General features: G+C 41.2%; 1 protein-coding gene across 3 annotated transcripts in view; it reads right to left on the bottom strand.

Moving 5' to 3' along the window:
* Window positions 1-580: 580 nt before the first annotated feature.
* The window catches only part of LOC100673044 (zinc finger protein 709-like), a 34,260-nt gene continuing 15,935 nt past the window's right edge, over window positions 581-18,905 (bottom strand). The window contains exons 2-4 of one of the 3 annotated variants that reach the window (XM_010601242.3): window positions 13,044-13,170; window positions 12,410-12,593; window positions 581-11,998 (exon numbers count right to left, since the gene is read on the bottom strand). In XM_010601242.3, the coding sequence (XP_010599544.3) occupies window positions 9,916-11,998; window positions 12,410-12,593; window positions 13,044-13,170 (2,394 nt within the window). In that variant the 3' untranslated portion in view covers window positions 581-9,915. The remainder of the gene's footprint in view (window positions 11,999-12,409; window positions 12,594-13,043; window positions 13,171-18,905) is intronic. The other 2 variants (XM_064280224.1, XM_064280223.1) reach the window with 2 other exon arrangements.

Here is an 18,905-nt window from a genome sequence, read left to right on the forward strand (position 1 = left end):
CTCTTAACCACTACACCACCAGGGTTTCCGCAAAAACAGACACCTGCCCCCAATGGGTTCAGCCAAAGATTAGATATGCCGATAAAACAAACAACACCTGTAGCTCAATCATGTGTAAGAAACTAAATGGGCACACCAGCCAAAAAGCAAAGATGAGAAGACAGGAAGGAACAGGAAAACTGGGCAAACAGAAATGGAGAGCCGGAGGTTGAGATTGGGAGAGTGTCGACAGACACATCATGGGATTAGCAACCAATGTCACAAAACAATTTGCCTATTAATCATTTAATGAGAAACTAATTTGCTCTGTAAACTTACACCTAAAGCACGATATTAAAAAAAAATGTATAATGCGTTGTGCTTCTCATTGCCACAGCCAACCCTCAAGGCATATGACCATGTGATGAATTATGTATTTAGAGGAAACCGATTTTTCTAAGGAGGATGAGGTTTAGTTCTGAAGTTAAACCCTGTTAGAATACCAGTTATTCCTTTAATGGGGTCTGTTCACCACACACACCCCCATCAAAACCTAGCCACCCTGAAGATGAAACCCAGACAGAGTGACAGCAAGCTGACGTCAGATAGTTCCCGACTGCAAAAAAATCAAACGGTGTCCAGTCGCCAAAGAGCAGCATCCAGAGCGTTACCAACTGCCGGAAGAGCAGCCCAGCCGCGACAAAATCTTCTGCGACTGGAGTTCGGGAAGTAACATGGTGAGATCCAGTTCCCTACAGAAAGACAACTGGACACAGCAGCCTGAAGACTCACAACAAGAAAATTATTCCCGGAGAGTCCGAGTCCTTGCAGAATAGTGGTAATTCCTTTGTAAGTCATCTGTCGCCCCCTGGCGGTGGCTTGGTCAAAAAGGGACGATGTATGTGGGAATTTTAGATGTTGAGGTGTTTGGACCTCTGGTTTAGGGAGGATTTCAGAAATAAATTTAGGTTCGCTATTCTGAAATTATCTGAGAATTTCTCTTCTGCTCTCCTGATAAACATGCGACTTCTGTTACGGTGTAACTGTTTGTGGGGGGAGAAGGGGACAAAGCTCAGTGCCTGATTACGTGAAGTATGTTTCTGAAGGGAAGGCTCTCACTGAGACGTTAAATAAGAGCCTTAAATAAACTTGTTGTTTTAATTACCTGCAAGGAATTTCCCCAACAAGCTCCTGGGCTTTACCTCCTTTTCCCTTAGCTGAAAAAGCAGAGTTACACTTCAAAAGACCTAGTTTTAAAATGGATCTAATCTTATTCTTTCCTGACTAATGGTTGGTTTTGTATCCAAAAACTACAATATTAAGTGGAATCAGGCTGCAATTCATCACTAAACTTCCTCACAAAAATGTTTATACGTTTCATTTTAGAAATACTGCCTTAGTTAAACTGTATCAAAAATAAGAATTTGAGTTAGACTAGAAATTGATGTAAAGAAAGTTGTAGCTAATTGCCCCTTGTAAATCCTCCTCCTCCTCCTTGCAACCCGTTTGATGCGAACTAGTTACACTGCCTGTAACCACTTACACTAGTTACTTCTTTGTTCTGTCCTGCAAGGCAGAACACGCTTTGGCAATCGACTTGAATGCATCTTTCTCCAGGGAAATTATTCCTTCGTAAAAATTTTCTTTTAAAATCAACTGGAATGTGGGTCCAGTGACTCCACTAGGACAAGTCCCTGAGTAGCGAACATGGTTAATGCACTTGGCTGCTAAGTGAAAGGTTGGCGGTTCGAGGCCAACCAGAGGCGCCTCGGAAGAAAGACGTAGTGATGATCTACTTCAAAAGAAATCAGCCTCGGAAACCCTCTGGAGCAAAGTGCTAGGCTGACACACATGCGGTCACCATGACTCAGATTCAACTGGAGTAACCGGCTAGCTGGCATCAGTGTTAACGAAGAGTAACTACAGGGCAGTTTCCAACATAACAACCGGGAGTAACTGCTTTGGTTGGATGAGTCTCGAAGGTCTTTCTGAGACTGAAATTGAAGCTGCAGTTTGAAGGATGATTATGAATTCGGCTTGTTAAAGGAGACACACTGCTCCAGGTTAATTCTCATGTGGTCACGCTGGAGGAAAAGAGTATGGTGAAGTTGAAAACTGAGATCCGGCCCGGGTCACAGGAGTTGGGGTGCTGGAACAGGGGAGGTGCAGGGTCAAGAGAAGCTACTAGACAAGGTGGTGTGGACTTTTAAGCCCTGTTAATGATTTGGTATTTTTCTTGAGAAATTAGAATGTGGAAAATCCAGAGACTGTGGTCTCACTTAAACATCTATAGCAGAATGTTTCCACTCAGGCCCGTGTGGGCATGTTGCTGTTAGGTGCTGTGGAGTCCGGTCCACCTCACAGCGACACAACACAACACTGCCCGGTCCTGCCCCATCCTCACAACCATTGCTACACTTGAGTCCATCGCTGCAGGCACTGTGTCAGTCCAACTTGGGTCTTCCTCTCCTTCACTGACCCTCTTCTTTACCAAGCATGATGTACATCTCCAGGGACCGGCCCCACCTTATAACATGTCCAAAGTACGTGAGAAGTCTCACCATCCTCCCTTCTAAGGGGCATCTGGCTGTACTTCTTTCCAGATTTGTTTGCTCTTCTAGCAGTCCATGGTATAGTCAAGATTCCTTGCCAACGCCATAATTCAAAGGCACCAATTCTTTTTGTCTTATTCACGGTCCAGCTTGTATATATGTATATGTATATGTATTTATGTATGTATGATTGAAAAGGCCATGGCTTAGGTCAGGCGCACCTTAGTCCTCAAAGTGACATCTTTGCTTTTCAGCACTTTAAAGAGGTCTTTTGCAGATTTGCCCAGTCCAATACGTCATTTGATTTCTTGATTGCTGCTTCCACGGGCATTGCTGATAGTGGATCCAAGTAAAGTGAAATCCCTGACAACAAGAATTTCCTTGAAATCCAGTCAACGCCCATGAAAGCAGCAGTCAAGAAATCAAACGACGTATTGCTTGTGCATCCAAGTAAAATGAAATCCTTGGCAACATCAATCTTTGCTCCATTTATCAGGATGTTGCTTATGGACCTAGTTGTAAAGATTTTTAAAAAATTACTTGTTGTGATTGAGGTGTCATCCATACTGAAGGCTGTAGTCTTTGGTCTTCATCAGTAAGTGCTTCAAGTCTTCTTCCCTTACAGCAAGCAAGGTAGCGTCGCCTGCGTATCCCAGGGCTGTCGAGTCGATTCCGACTTACATACGGAGGTTGTTAATGAGTCTTCCTCCAATCCTGACGCTCAGGCAGGAGTGTCTCCCAGAGGTGTGTCTGTCTCCGTGTGTTTTCCAGCCTGTGTGTGATGAGACTCAAAAGCACAGCAAGCTCCGAGAGACTTACCTGTGAGTCGTATTTACCGTTTAAGAGGCACATATGCTATTTTTGTTAGTTGCCATCAAGTCGGTCCTGACTCGTGGGACCCCATGTGTTGCAGAACTGTGCCCCATAGGGAAACAGGTCACCAGGTCTTTCTTCTGAGGTGCCCCTGGGTGGACTCGAACTGCCAACCTTTTGGTTTGTAGTTGAGCGCTTAACTGCGCCACGCAGGTAATGCCTAAGGGGTGCGTTAAAAAAAAAAAGTTGCTGCCGAGTTGATTTCAACTCATAGCAACCCTATAGGACAGAGCAGAACTCCCCCATAGGGTTCCCAAGGAGTGGCTGATGGATTTGAACTGGTGACCTTTCGGTTAGCAGCCGAGCTATTAACCATTGCACCACCAGAGCTCCAAGTGGTGAATAATTATGTATTATTTGGTCCTTTAAGTATATATGGGAAAACTTTAAGCTTCACAATCATTTACAGTAAGTTTTCAAGAGCTTGATATTGAACTAAAATACAAAAGCCGTGATCAAGCTAACATTTTTTAAGGTATATGGGGTACATGCAGCTATATAAAGTATACAACTTTGTAAGTTGTGACACATATATGTTTATGATGAAAATAATAAGAAACCCTGGTGGCACAGTGGTTAAGAACTACAGCTGCTAACCAAAAGGTCAGTAGTTTGAATCCATCAGGTGCTCCTTGGAAACCCTATGGGGCAGTTCTACTCTGTCCTTTAGGGTTGCTGTGGGTCTGAATCGACTCGATGGCAACAGGTTTTTTTTGTTTTTTGTAAGCTAAGTTCTGAATGAAGAATTAAAAGTCATAAATGGAATACTGGACAATAGAATTTCTGATACATTAGATACCTATCAAAGAGTGCAGCCCATTTCAGGAATAAAAATGTTTCTGTTTTATAAGACGTCCATGTCCCCATTTTTCACCAAGAAGATAAGCAGTATGTTTTCTGGGGTAGGTGAGGAAACGTAACTTATAAAATGCCTCATCTATTTCTGGTCAGTAGAACAAATTTGGGAAGAAAAACAGTTTGTCAAAATGATCTAAATTTTTTTTTTAAATATTCTCTCAAATTCTATGTAAGTCATGTTTTATGTGGAATAGCGCTCCATCTCACCTGGAGTAGAGGGAGGGGCATATCACCTGGTTGTCTACTGCTACATATTATGTTGTTGTTAGTTGCCGTCTAGTCAGTTCCGACTCATAGTGACCCCTATGTACCACAGAACAAAACACTGCCCAGTCCTGCACCTGGTTCACAATCGTAGTTATGCTTGAGCCCATTGTTGCAGCCATGTCAATCCATCTTGTTGAGGGTCCTACTCTTTCCTGCTGACCCTGTACGTTACCAAGCATGATGTCCTTCTCCAGAGACTGATCCCTTCTGATAACATGCCCAAAGTATGTGAGACGCAGTCTTGCCATCCTTGCTTCTAAAAAGCATTCTGGTTGTACCTCTTCTAAGACAAATTTGTTCATTCTTTGGGCAGTCCATGGTATATTCAATACTCTTCGCCAGCACCACAATTCAAAGGCATTGATTCTTCTTCGGTCTTATTCATTGTCCAGCTTTCGCATGCATATGATACCATTGAAAATACCATGGCTTGGGTTAGGAGCAACTTAGTCTTCAAGGATAAACCCTGGTGGTGTAGTGGTTAAGAGCTATGGCTGCTAACCAAAAGGTAGGCAGTTTGAATCCACCTAGGTGCTCCTTGGAAACCCTATGGGGTAGTTCTACTCTGTCCTTTAGGGTCACTATGAGTCGGAATCGACTCAATGGCAACGGATTTGCCTGCGTAAAATACTTCTCTAAAATTTTGTGGCTTCAAACAATTTTTGTTTTCTCCACGGTTCTGCTTCTGGCACAGGGCTACAAAAGAACGTCCATTTTCTCTTTCACTTGAAATCAGCAGGGCAGCGACTGTCACTCCGTGATTCCTTCCCATGTTTCCAGCATGGCGGCTTCATCGTATGTGGAATTTTTACCTTAGACTCAGGGATCCCTAAGAGGGCCACCCAACAGACAAAGCCTGGCAGGAGCAGTATTTTTAATCTCCTAGCTTCAGAAGTCTCATACCATCAATTCCACTAAACTCTCTCTGTTAGAACCAAGGTTCTAAGGCCAGTACGTGTTGAAGGAAAGAGGAATAGACCCCACTTTTGATGGGAGAATTGTCAAAATATTTGCAGCTGTCTTTTAAGACTACCATAGCAGGCATCAACTCGACAGCAACGGGCAACGGGTATAAGCAGGCATGCTTGAATCTTCCATTTCCAGAAATTGTGAAGTGTAGCCATTTGGTTACAAATACGCCTATCTGTGCCCATTCCAAAGAAAGGTGATCCAACAGAATATGGAAATTATTGACAAATATCATTAATATCACAAGCAAGTAAAAATTTGCTGAAAATAATCCAAAAGCAGTTGTACCAGTACATCAACAGGGAACTTCCAGAAATTCAAGCCAGATTCCGAACAAGGGATATCATTGCTGGTGTCAGGTGAATCTTGGCTGAAAGGAGAGAATACCAGGAAGATGTTTACCTGTGTTTTATCGACTATGCAAAGACATTAGACTCTGTGGGATCATAACAAATTATGGATAACCATTACAAAGAATATGAATTCCAAACACTTAATTGTGCCCTTGAGGAACCTGTACTTACACCAAGAGGCAGTCGTTTGAAAAGAATAGGGGGTTACTGCGTGGTTTGAAGTCAAGAAAGGTATGCACCAGGGTTGTATCCTTTCACCTACTTATTCAATCTGCATGCTGAGCAAATAACCTGAGAAGCTGGTCTATACAAAGACAAACGTCTCATCAGGATTGGAGGAAGACTCATTAACAACCTACGATATGCAGATGACACAACCTTGCTGCTGAAAGTGAAGAAGGCTTGAAGCACTTACTGATGATCAAAGATTGCACCTCAAAATAAAACTAAAAATTTCACTAGACCAATAAGCAACATCATGATAAACGGAGAAAATGTTGAAGTTGTCAAGGATTTCACTTTATTTGGATCTACAATCACCACCACCTATGGAAGTGGTAATCAAAAAATCAAACATCGTATTGGATTGGGCAAATCTGCTGCAAAAGACCTCTTTAAGTGTTGAAAAGCAAAGATGTTACTTTGAGGACTAAGGTGCGCCTGACCCCAGCCATGGCATTTTCAATCACCTTATATGCATTCGAAAGCTGGATGGTAAATAAGACCAAAGAATTGATGCCTTTGAATCATGTTGGTGAAAAATACTGAATATACTATGGATTGCCAGAAGACTGGACAAGTCTGTCTTGGAAGAAGTACAGCCAGAGTGCTCCTTTGAAGCTAGGATGTAGTGACTTTGTCTCACACACTTTGGACATGTTATCAGCAGGAACCAATCCCTGAGGTAGGGCATCGTGCTTAGTAAGGTAGAGGGTCAGTGAAAAAAAGGAAGACCCTCAACGTGATAGACTGACACAGGGGCTGCAGCAATGGGGTCAAACACAGCAATGATTGTTAAGGATGGGGCAGGACCAGGCAGCGTTTCATTCTGTTGTACACAGGGTAGCTGTGAGTCAGAACCAACTGGACAGCACCTAACAACATATTTGTGGTTATAATCTCATTTGGGAATAATGGCTTTTCTCTGTTGTGTTAATGAGGTAGTATTTATGTAGGGTAAGTCTTAGGACAATCACTTTTTGAGATGTAAAAGAGCAGATGAAGCAGGTAGCAAGCAGCAAGCAAGCTGAGATGGAGGAAGACAGATACCATGCCACATGAAGATCACCAACACCTAAGGAACGGAAGAGGAAGAGAGACAAGGACCTTCCCCTAGAGTGAACAGTGAAAGCCTTTCCCTAGAGCCAGCACCCTGAATTCTGATTTCTAGTCCCCCAAAATGCTTGAAATTAAACTTTTGTTTCTTAAACTACCTACATGTGGTATTTGTTATAGGAACACAGAAACAAAGACATTGGTGTAATCTTGAAAAGATTCCTTTCACCCAGTGTGTGTCAGCTGACAGGTGTGGCCCTAGAGGGGTTTCCCAAGTGTTTTCTGAAGAGAAGTAATGGGGCACAAGTCATTCCCCAGTCCACTTTTTCACGAAGATCCCAAGATGTAGAAAGAAATGTTGCTGCATTCCCAGAAATCAAGGTGCAAGAGTGTAACTTTCCTCTTAGCACGTGTTAAGTGTGCTTGTTGCTTGGTGGTTTTATGTTCATTTGTTAAAAAAAAAAAAGTGAAATTCACAATTTTTAGGGTAGCTCTGAGTTTTTATAAATGCGTATTCACACCACTATCAAGATACGTAACACTCCATCATCCCAAAAGAATTCTCCCATGGGGTCCACTTGTACTCCCCGACACTTACCTCCTGATATGTTTTGGATCTCTAAACTTTTGCCATTTCCATGGTGTCATTTAATAGGAAACCATACAGTCCAAGGAGTCTTTGGTAAAACTAAGCAGTCACATTTTTCTTTCAGTGTTCTTCCAGATTTTAAAATTTTCAGCAGTGTTAGTACAAGTGGTGCCACACATTAACTCTTCAACATAGAGATTCCATTACTAGGAGTGACATGAACTCAGGCAAGGGTCTACGTCTAGGTTCCTTCATTTGTATGATAGGAAGGGTGATTAGGGTGAGAGGGGACTCAGGTACTGATTAGCACTCACTAATCTTTGCAGGGCTACAAAGACATAGTTAGCATGGAAAAAAGAAGACTGCATATCATTTGCTCTTTAATAAAACACGAAGGTGTTACTTTTTTCCTCTTCTCTACCTAGTGCCAAATGTGTAAGCACAGGCATGTGACACCTATGAAAAAGGAAAATGGGTCTTGGGGGTTTTGTTGGTTATTTAAACAAAAAGCTCCCAACTTCTCCCCCTACAAAACACATTAAATTTTTTCCTTCTAGGATAGCAAATGCATCATCTTTTCTACTAAATGCTACTCAAAATGATACTCTCTTTCTGGAGCTCACCTTCAAACTACAAAAACCTCTCAATGATTCTGCGCATCTTGCTAATATGACTGTCTGCTGCTTCTTTACCGAGGGCTTTTACCTCCACTCAATTCTTACTGCCTCAAAAACGTTTAAAACTTTCAAAGAGTTACGTTCATGACCTAAGAACATCTACAGTGAAGTGAGTTCCTTATGAGGTCTTTTCCCTGTGACAAAGAGCATTCTAATATTTAAGGCATTTGACATGACTGAGGCCTCCGACTAAAGTGTAGGCCTAACTCCATCTCAGCTTGAGACTCATTTTGTATTTTTAAATACAGTTTCTGTCGTACAATACAGCCTATCACGTCTGTAAATTTTCCACTGCACACATGTCGAGGAAATCAAGAAAATGAGCTGGCAGCTTGTGCCCACAAATCCCCTATGCATCGGTCTGTCTCCCTGTATCGTAACTCCAATATTTCAGGAATGGCTTCTTCACTTCTGCCTTCCAAATCACACACGAGTTAGGATATTGTTAAATTGAAACATGGAACCGTAAAAGGAGTCTTGTCAATATAATTCCCAACATGTCCCACACTGACATAACACAATCCAAGAGACCCATCTCCAACTCTAGATTTATCATATCAAGGTTTCTCTGAATGTAAAGCCTATTGTCCAATTTACAAATAGAATCAAGGACAATGGGCAAAGGCTGAATTTAACAATTCGCTTCAGGCTATATTTTTTGAAGAAGTTTGCATAATTACAAATTTCTGCCAACTATTTATTGGAAGGAGCCCTTGTGGCACAGTGGTTAAGAACTACAGCTGCTAACCAAAAGTTAACAGTTCAATTTCACCAGCTGCTCCTTGGAAACCCTATGGGGCAGTTCTACTCTGTCTTACAGGGTTGCTATGAGTTGGAATCGGCTTGACAGCAACAGGTGTATATGGTGTATTTGTTGGAAAGGAAAATGAAATAAGGGCACTGGTAATTAAAAAAAAAATTCTGTAAGTAGACTATGTGTAATATGTAACTCATATCCAGCAACTACAACACTAGGCATATTAAAAAATCTGAAAAATACTGTTACTACTGTTCTAACAATTACAGAACCTCATAAAAAATGCATAAAAGGCTATATTTGTATTAAAAATATACCTCAAAACACTAGAAAGATAGAACTTCTACTTACTAAATGATAAGAAAAAACACTACCTATCAAAACTTCAGGAGCCCTGGTGGCACAGTAGTTAAAGCACTTGGCTGCTGAAAGGTCCGCTGTTCAAGCCCACCAGGTGCCCCACTGCAGAAAGATGTGGCAGTCTGCTTCCTTAAAGCAGACTGCCTATGGGGCAATTGTAGTCTGTCCTATAGGGTAGCTATAAGTTGCAATTAATTATATGGCAATGGATTTTTTTGTCAAAAGTTATATACTAGAGTTGAGTACTTACAGAATTCTTTCTCCCTTAATATTTATTTCTCAAAGGTAGTAAGTAGAAATACACACATTATCAGTCCACTTAAGGATGAGGTAATAATAAAGGCAATAACATTTATAATTTTTATAAGATTTTTCTCCTGGTGTTTTATAGAGTATAATACAGGAATTACCTTCCAGTAGGCTTTCCCACCCTACATTTATAATATTCTTCTCTAGTATGTGTTCTCACATGATATTTTAAAGCAGAAGAAGAATTAAAAGCTTTGCCACATTTCTTACATTCATATGGTTTCTCTCCAGTGTGTATTCTCATATGTATTGGTAAAGATGAGGGACTCTTGAAGGCTTTCCCACATTCCTTACACACATACGGTTTCTCTCCAGTATGCATTCGCAAATGTCCTCGCAGGTATGACAGCTGACTGAAAGCTTTCCCACACTGTTTACATTCATAAGGTTTCTCCCCAGTGTGTGTACTCATATGTGTTCGTAAAGATAAAGGCCATTTGAAGGTTTTTCCACACTGACTGCATTCATAGGGTTTTTCACCAGAGTGTGTTTTCATATGTGCTTCTAGGGATATAGGCCAATTAAAGGCTTTCCCACATTGTTTACATTCATAGGGTTTCTCTCCACTATGCACTCTCATATGATTTGATAAAAATGAGGGCCATTGGAAGGCTTTTCCACATTCCTTACATACATAGGGTTTCTCTCCATTATGCATTCTCACATGTCCTTGAAGGTATGAAAGTTGACTAAAAGCTTTCCCACATTGCTTACATTCATAGAGTTTCTCTTTACTGTGAGTCCTCTCATGCCTACGAAGGTTTTGGAGGTAACTGAAGGCTTTCCTACATTGCTTACATTCATAGGGTTTTTCACCAGAATGTGTTCTCATATGTTCTCGTAAATGTTTAGGACAATTGAAGGCTTTCTCACATTGCTTACATTCATAGGGTTTTTCTCCAGTGTGTATACTCATATGTGTTCGTAAAGACATGGCCCAATTGAAGGCTTTTCCGCATTGCTTACATTCATAAGGTTTCTCGCCAGAGTGCATCCTCATATGTGCTCGTAAAGATATGGGCCAATTGAAGGCTTTCCCACATTCCTTACATTCATAGGGTTTCTCTCCAGTGTGTAATCTCATATGTTTTCGTAAAGATGAGGGCCACTTGAACGCTTTTCCACATTCCTTGCAATCATAAGGTTTCTTTCCAGTATGCGTTCTAACATGTTCTCGAAGGTATGAGAGCTGACTGAAGGCTTTCCTGCATTCCTTACATTCATAGGGTTTCTCTCCGGTGTGTGTAGTCATATGTGCTCGTAAGGATAAGGGCCATTTGAAGGCTTTCCCACATTGCTTACATTCATAGGGTTTCTCATCTGAATGCATTCTCATATGTGCTTCTAGGTGTATAGGCCAACTGAAGACTTTCCCACAATGCTTACATTCATAAAGTTTCTTTCCGGTGTGTATACCCATATGTGTTCGTAAGGATAATGGCCATTTGAAAGCTTTGCCACACTGATTACATTCATAGGGTTTCTCAACTGAGTGCGTTCTCATATGTGCTCGTAAGTATACAGGCCAGCTGAAGGCTTTTCCACATTGCTTACATTCATGTTGTTTCTCTCCAGTATGCGTGCTCATATGTATTCGTAAAGATAGGGGCCATTTGAATGCTTTCCCACACTGATGGCATTCATAGGGTTTTTCTCCAGTGTGCACTCTCACATGTCTTTTTAGGGATATGGGCCAACTAAAGGCTTTCCTGCACTGGTTACATTCGTAAGGTTTTTCTCCAGTGTGCCTTCTCATATGTCTTCGTAAGGATATGGGCCAACTGAAAGCTTTCCCACATTGCTTACATTCATAAGGCTTCTCCTTAGTGTAAGTCCTTTCATGACTTTGAAAGGACTGGAGATAACTGAAGGTTTTCCCACATAATTTACATGCACAAGGTCTTTCTGCATTGTGAGATTGCTCATGCATTTTTATGGCTGATGGACAACTACAAGTCTGCATATATTCTTGACATTGATAGGGTTTGTGTCCAGTGTCACTTGCAACGTGCCTCTTAAGCGATGAACGATGCCTACTGACTTTTCCAGATTCACTGCATTCATATGGATTGAGTAGAATAGGATTTTCCTCAAACAGTTTAAGATTTAGAATCTGGCCGAAGGTTTCTCCATATTGATTATGATCATTAATTTCACAGAGTCTCTCAATCATGTGTTTTCTGTTAAAATGAAGGGAAGAATGTTATAAATAAAATATTAATGGAGTATTAACATTTATGAGTTACTACTAGGGTTCCATTTTAATCATTTGTGTTAACAGTGTGGGTTTTCTGCCCTATCTGAATTGCCTGAAAGTGGAATAAACTGAATGCTTTGTAAGAGGACTCAAAGACACTTACTCTTAAAACAGTGTTTGTTATTTACAGAGTTTCCTAACAACTATTTCCAGTTGAGTTATGTTTCAAACACTCAATGCCCAACTCACATTTAGTAAAAAATTTGTTGTGAACATTTCCTGTGAATAAACAAAGATGGAGCTATGCATCTGTGGGCTTTTTATTTGCTTTTTAATTTCAGAAATATTAAGACTCTCTCCTGGAATACTGCATTCTCTTTTTTGTGAAACTCACCTCAGAAGTATCTCCTGGTTTTTTTGCTGATCTTCAGTGCTAGGGCCTTCCCAAATTTTTCCTAAAATGGAGGACCAAGAATCATTTCTTGTGGACTTTGTTGTTTTATGTTCCTTGGATAATTTTTTCACATAGATATCCTGTTGAGAAATGGACTCATTGGCCTTAAATGGAGTCTCATCATCTGAAACCAAAAAAGTGAGCAAATGTTATAAGGAAGAAGGCAACAGTTAGCAAAGAAGACATTGAAGAGTTTGGCTATTTCAGGACTTCATCAAAAAAAGCACCAGGTGTTATAACGGAAAACAATTTAATAGATACAATTAAATTCCCTCAAGGTTTCCAAAACCAAACTTATCTGGGCCCCCAAAGGATCTGTGAAACCTATATGCACACTGATCACAGTAAGGGAATTTCAAGTCTTTTAACCAAGACAGAAAGAAAAACTCAGTTTACACATAGATTCTCATGGTCATAGAGGAACTATTAGACTCAGGCTCCATGACGGTTGAGACCCCATCTGTCTTACTGATCAATATATCCCCTTCCCACATCACAAATCTTGGAACAGGCTTGATGAGCAAGAAGTGCTTGTTCTCTAAATAACTAAGGGAAGAAGTAACGTCATCCTTACCTAGTGAAGCCAGGTTCCTGAAGGTTTCCAGCATCACATCTCTGTAGAGCTTCCTCTGAACCGGATCCAACAAAGCCCACTCCTCCAGAGTGAAGTCCACGGCCACATCCTCAAAGACCACAGACTCCTGAAACATATGACATGTGTGTGCAGGAAGATGGGTGAAGCTGACAGCACTGGGGAACTGGACTCAATTCATATGCAGTTCAAACAAGATTCTGGAGTCTCTTAATATCTACCCTGTGACTCAGTGATCTGACCTCTTACTCTGTGTCTGCACTCACTAACTCATAGATTAAACAGCACCACTATTATGCAGAATGTGTCTATTTGACTCATAGCGACCCTATAGGACAGAGCAGAACTGCCCCATAGGGTTTCCAAGGAGCACCTGGTGGATTCAAACTGCCGACCTTTTAGTTAGCAGCTGTAGCTCTTCACCACTGTGCCACCAGGGTTTCCAATAGATTAAACAGCACCACTAATACATGGGACGTGTCTATTCGGGTTTTCTGTGACAACTTCAAGTTTTTTTTTTTTTCTTTAGTTTCTAGCATTGTATTTTTCTTTTCTTTCTTAATTGTGCTTTAGGTGAAAGCTTACAGCTCAAGTTAATTTCTCATACAAAAATTTATACACATACTGTTTTGTGACATTAGTTGCAATGAACACTTCAAGTATTATGAGAAGGATCCAGAGCACACTGGAAAAATTAGAGAAATACTAAACAAAGGAAACTATTTCCATTTTAAAACCACCAATTCCTATGACAAAAGCTACTTCATCTCCTTCCCAACTCTCACCACATCAATCAGCAGGACGTCAAGTTCAGGGTCAAACCTGAATTAGGGTCTTAAGGAATAAAAACATATTGCAGTACTAAGCTTCCCTCACCAAACAAGAGAGGCCAATGTGCCTGTAGAAACCCAACTTGCAACAAGGGACAGCTAGTCACAATATCCTCAAGAACCCCATGCTATTAGAAATAATCAGATAGGTCCTACTTGCTAAACAGAAATATTCCTTTGGAGCAATATTGACTTATCTGTGTAACAGTTATAACAGACTCAGTTTCTATCTTCCTCTCTGTGCTACTTCGTGGGACTAGAAAGTTACTGAAAAGTAGAGCTCAGGAAAGAGAAAAATTACAGTAAAAACAAAACATAAGGTCTTAGACCTCCATACATCCCACATATTCCCAAGTCTTGGCAGTACCTACCAGTATTGAGTACACACACACACGCGCGCGCCAAGTTGCCAAAAGAACTCTTTTCCACCAAAGCCATAAAAAAGTATGCCGGATTTGCTGACCTCAAGAAGGAGGGTAAGAGTCCACCTTGCATGGAGCCAACTGAAGGCTGAAACATTCTACTGTGAATTTGCACATGGTTATTATACACACACAGGTTTTGGCAGTGCTTTTCTCTAAAGAACACACTCCCGTCTCAATTTCCAGGAGGATATGATCCCCAGAGTCGTTTTCGAGGCTGCACTCCCAACTTCACTTATTGGGTACACAAGCATGACAGTCCAACCCCTGCTCATAGCAACAATGAGCTGCATGGTTCCCCTGATGTGTCTGAAAAACATCATCGACTCACTGATATCCATGTGCAGGGAACAGAGACAATACTGTCAGGCAACAAGCCTGATGTTAAAATTTACCTACTCAGCAGAACAGCAGCAGGATAGGAACACCGCTATTGTGGGTACACAATGAAATGAGCTCCCTGGGTCACCCTTAATTCCTTTGGGTAGAGCTATCTGTAGTGCTTTCTCATAATAAAGTTCCGGTACCTAGCATACAAAAAGAGTTAACATACCAGGCCTAGGACTTACCCTTACAATAGCCTGCTGGCAAGGTTAGCCCCTGTCTGGTGGGTGAGAACTTGGATTTCAGGAGGGTTCCAGCTACTGCATGTGGTGAGTTGCTTATTGTGCCTAAACAGTTGATGCAAACAATATGGTTTAAGCTTTCCTTCTGGGTGTCTGGAATTTTGGTACATGCTAGGGAGGCGGTTCTTACATGATCACCCGCCAATACATATCCTGGGAACTGAGACTCTAACAAGCTTCACCAGTAGGAAACATTTCAAACCTGTTGTCACAACTTAACTGCGATAGGAATGAAGTGCAACCTACGTGACCTCACCGGGAAACAGTTCTTAAAAACTTGCAGCTGTCGAATTGTACACTTAAAAATGGTTAAAACTCCTAAAGCATTATGCTCTTTTAAGAACTATCTATATGGGATCAAAGTGACAACAGCAACTTAAAAAATTAGACAGGAAGTCTTGGGGGCAGTGAGTTTATGCTAATGCGGGAGGAACAACTCAGAAAAGGTGGGTGAGAATGGTCGTACAATTCGAAGAAAGTCATCAATATCAATGACCTGTACGTGTAGAAAACGTTGATTGGTGTATGTTTAGCTGTGTATATTCTCAACGATAACAAAATATTAAAAAAACATTGTTATTTATTGGTGAAATTGAAACTAATAACAGTTTCAAACATGTCTTCAACAAATTCAGAGCTTCACAATTTGATGCATAAGAATTGGACTTAATAAGAACTGATGGGAATAAAAGAAGCTATATGATGAGGTTCTTTGGCCTTAAAATTTCTCTAAAATGTTTTTAAAATATATATGCTTATGTTCAAGCATTATCTGGTGTATTTTGGGGTGATGAAAACCTTTTGGAAATAGTGGTGATGGTAGCACAACACAGTACGTGTAATCAATGGCACGGAATTGTGCATTAAAAATGGGTAAAACGGCAAATTTTTTGTTATATATATGTGCATATAACCACAATAAGGTTTTTAACTTATACCAAAGACGTTACTAAAAAACCAAAAAAACCAAACCCGTTGCCATCAAGTCAATTTTGACTCATAGCGACCCTATAGGACAGAGTAGAACTACCCCATAGGGTTTCCAAGGAGCACCTGGTGGATTCGAACTGCAGACCTATTCGTTAGCAACTGTAGTACTTAACCACTAGGCCACCAGGGTTTCCAAGACTTTACTAGGAAGGAAAATTACAGACAAGTATCTCTCAGGAACACAGATGCAAAACTCAACAAAATATCACCAAATTGAATCCAAGAACATATAAAAAGAGTTATAACACCATGACTGAATGTTATCCAAGTATGTAAGACTGGTTCAACATTTACAAGTCAATCCGTGTAATTCATCATACATCACAGCAACAGGGAAGAGAAGAAAAATCATACGCTAACATCACAGATGGAGAAAAAGCATTTGACAAAATCTAACACCCATTCATGATAAAAACTCTTAAAAAAAAAAAAAAAACTAGTAATACAGGAGAACTTCAACTTGACAAAGAAAACCTAGAAAAAAGCTACAGGTAATATCATACCTAACGGTGAGAAATTAGATACTTTCTCCCTAAGACCAGCAACAAGACAAGAAAAGGAAATAAAAGACACACGAGTAGGGAAGTAAAAAACAACTGTCTTTGACGGTATGATTGTCTACACAGACAATCCCAAAGAAAAAAAAAAAAAAGCAAAAACAAAAAAATGCCCTGAAACTAATTAGCAATTACACCAAGGTTGCAGGATACAAAACGCAACTGCTTCCCCCATACCAGCAATAAACAATTGGAACCTGAAATTAAAAGTACAATACCATTTACGGTAGCACTAAAGAAGATACTTAGGCATAAATCTAAAAAAACATATGCACTCTGATGAAAGATCTAAATAAATGGAGATATATTTCATGTTTATAGACAGGGAGACTTAATAAAACGCCAGTTTTTCCCGACTTGATTTGTAGATTAAACACACTCCCAATCAACATTCAAGCAAGTTATTTGGTGGATACTGACTTTATATGGGAAGGCAGAAGATCCAGAAAAGCCAACACAATACCGAAAAGGGAAAGAGTTGGAAGGCTGACACGACCCCACTTCAAGACTTACCCTGAAACTACAGTGACCAAGACAGTATGGTACTGGCGGAAAACTAGAGAAACTGATGAGTGGAACAGAATCAAGAGCCCAGAGATACACCCATACAAATAAAGTGAAGGGATCGTTGAGACATGAGCAAAGCTAATTCAATGGAGAAAGAACATACTTTTCAACAAATTGTGCTGGGAAGATTGGACATCCACATGTCAAAAAGGGAACTTAGACAAAGAGCTTACATCTTTCACAAATATTAACTCTAAATGGATCACAGACCTAAATGTAAGAAGCAAAATCATACAACTTCTAGAAGATAACACAGAAGAAAATCTAGGTAACCTGGGTTTGGTGATGACTTTTTAGATAAACACCAAAAGTGTGATCCACACAATAGCAAACTGATAACCTGGACTTCATTAAATTTAAAAATTTCTGTTAAGAGAAGGAAAAGACAAGCCACAGACTGGGAGAAACTATTTGCAAAACACATTTCTGGTAAGGCACTTGTTACCAAAATATATAAAGAACTCCCTCAACACTCAGTAATAAGAAAACCAACAACCCAGTTACAAAATTGCCAAGAGATATACAGACACGGATATATAGATACCACATAAGATGGCTAATAAACACATGAAAAGAAGCCCAACATCGCATGTCACTAGAGAATTGCAGATTTAAACAACAAAGAGATATCCCTACACGCCTATTAAATTAGAATGGCTAAAATACAGAAAACTAACGCCACCAGATGAGAGGATGAGGAATAACAAGTACTCATTCATTGCTGGTGGGAACGCAAAATAGCACAGCCACCTGGGAAGACCACCTGTCAGTTTCCTACGAAGATAAACAGTCCCGTTATTCCACAGTCCTGCTCCTAGTTACTTACCTAAACGAACTGAAAATGTCTGTCCGCGTAAAAACCTGCGCATGGATATTTACAGCAGCTTTATGCACAGCTGCCCAGACTGGAAGGGACCAAGATGTCCTACAGCACGTGAACAGGCGTATCATCTGTGCTGCGTCCGTGCCATGGAGCATTGCTCCCCAACAAGAAGGAACGGACTTTCAGTGCTGCAGTCTGCACAGCCACGACGGAAATGTCCAGGAGAGACGAACGGATGAACAAAATGGGGTGCACACACAGGACGGACGACCACCGTCTGTAAAAGGCAGCGAAGTCCTGCTGCATGTCACCACGTGGATGACCCTTGGAAAAGTCACGCTGAACAAAATTATTCAGACTCAAAAGGAGGACAAACACCGTATGATCTCACTTGCAGGAAATAAGCCAGTATAAAGAAACCAATAATTATTAGTGGTTAAGGGGCGGGAGGGAGGGGAGAGGAGGGGATTCTGCTCAGGAGGCCCTGAGGTGACGTGAAGGTGGCGGAGTGGCTGGGAAAAGGGTCTGGAGAACGGCTGCATTATTTGATGAACGTAATCAACACTACTGAATTGGACATATACAAACTGTTGAGATGGTGTATGTGTTGTTTAGTATATTTTCACAATAAAACTTAAAAAAAAAAATAGAGAGAAGCTATCAAGCTACCAAAAGACATGGAGGCATGTTAAATGAATACTGCTCCGGGAAAGAAGTCGCTCAAAAAACCATTCCGCACGCTTACATCGTAGAGGCTCAGGCGGCCCTCAGGGAGGGGGACCGACACAGCGACTGCTCAGGCGGCCCTCAGGGAGGGGGACTGACTCAGCGACTGCTCAGGCGGCCCTCAGGGAGGGGGACCGACACAGCGACTGCTCAGGCGGCCCTCAGGGAGGGGGACCGACACAGCGACTGCTCAGGCGGCCCTCGGGGAGGGGGACCGACACAGCGACTGCTCAGGCGGCCCTCGGGGAGGGGGACCGACTCAGCGACTGCTCAGGCGGCCCTCAGGGAGGGGGACCGACACAG

This window comes from Loxodonta africana, chromosome 3 (genome assembly GCF_030014295.1).
Source record: "Loxodonta africana isolate mLoxAfr1 chromosome 3, mLoxAfr1.hap2, whole genome shotgun sequence".
NCBI classification, from domain to species: domain Eukaryota; kingdom Metazoa; phylum Chordata; class Mammalia; order Proboscidea; family Elephantidae; genus Loxodonta; species Loxodonta africana.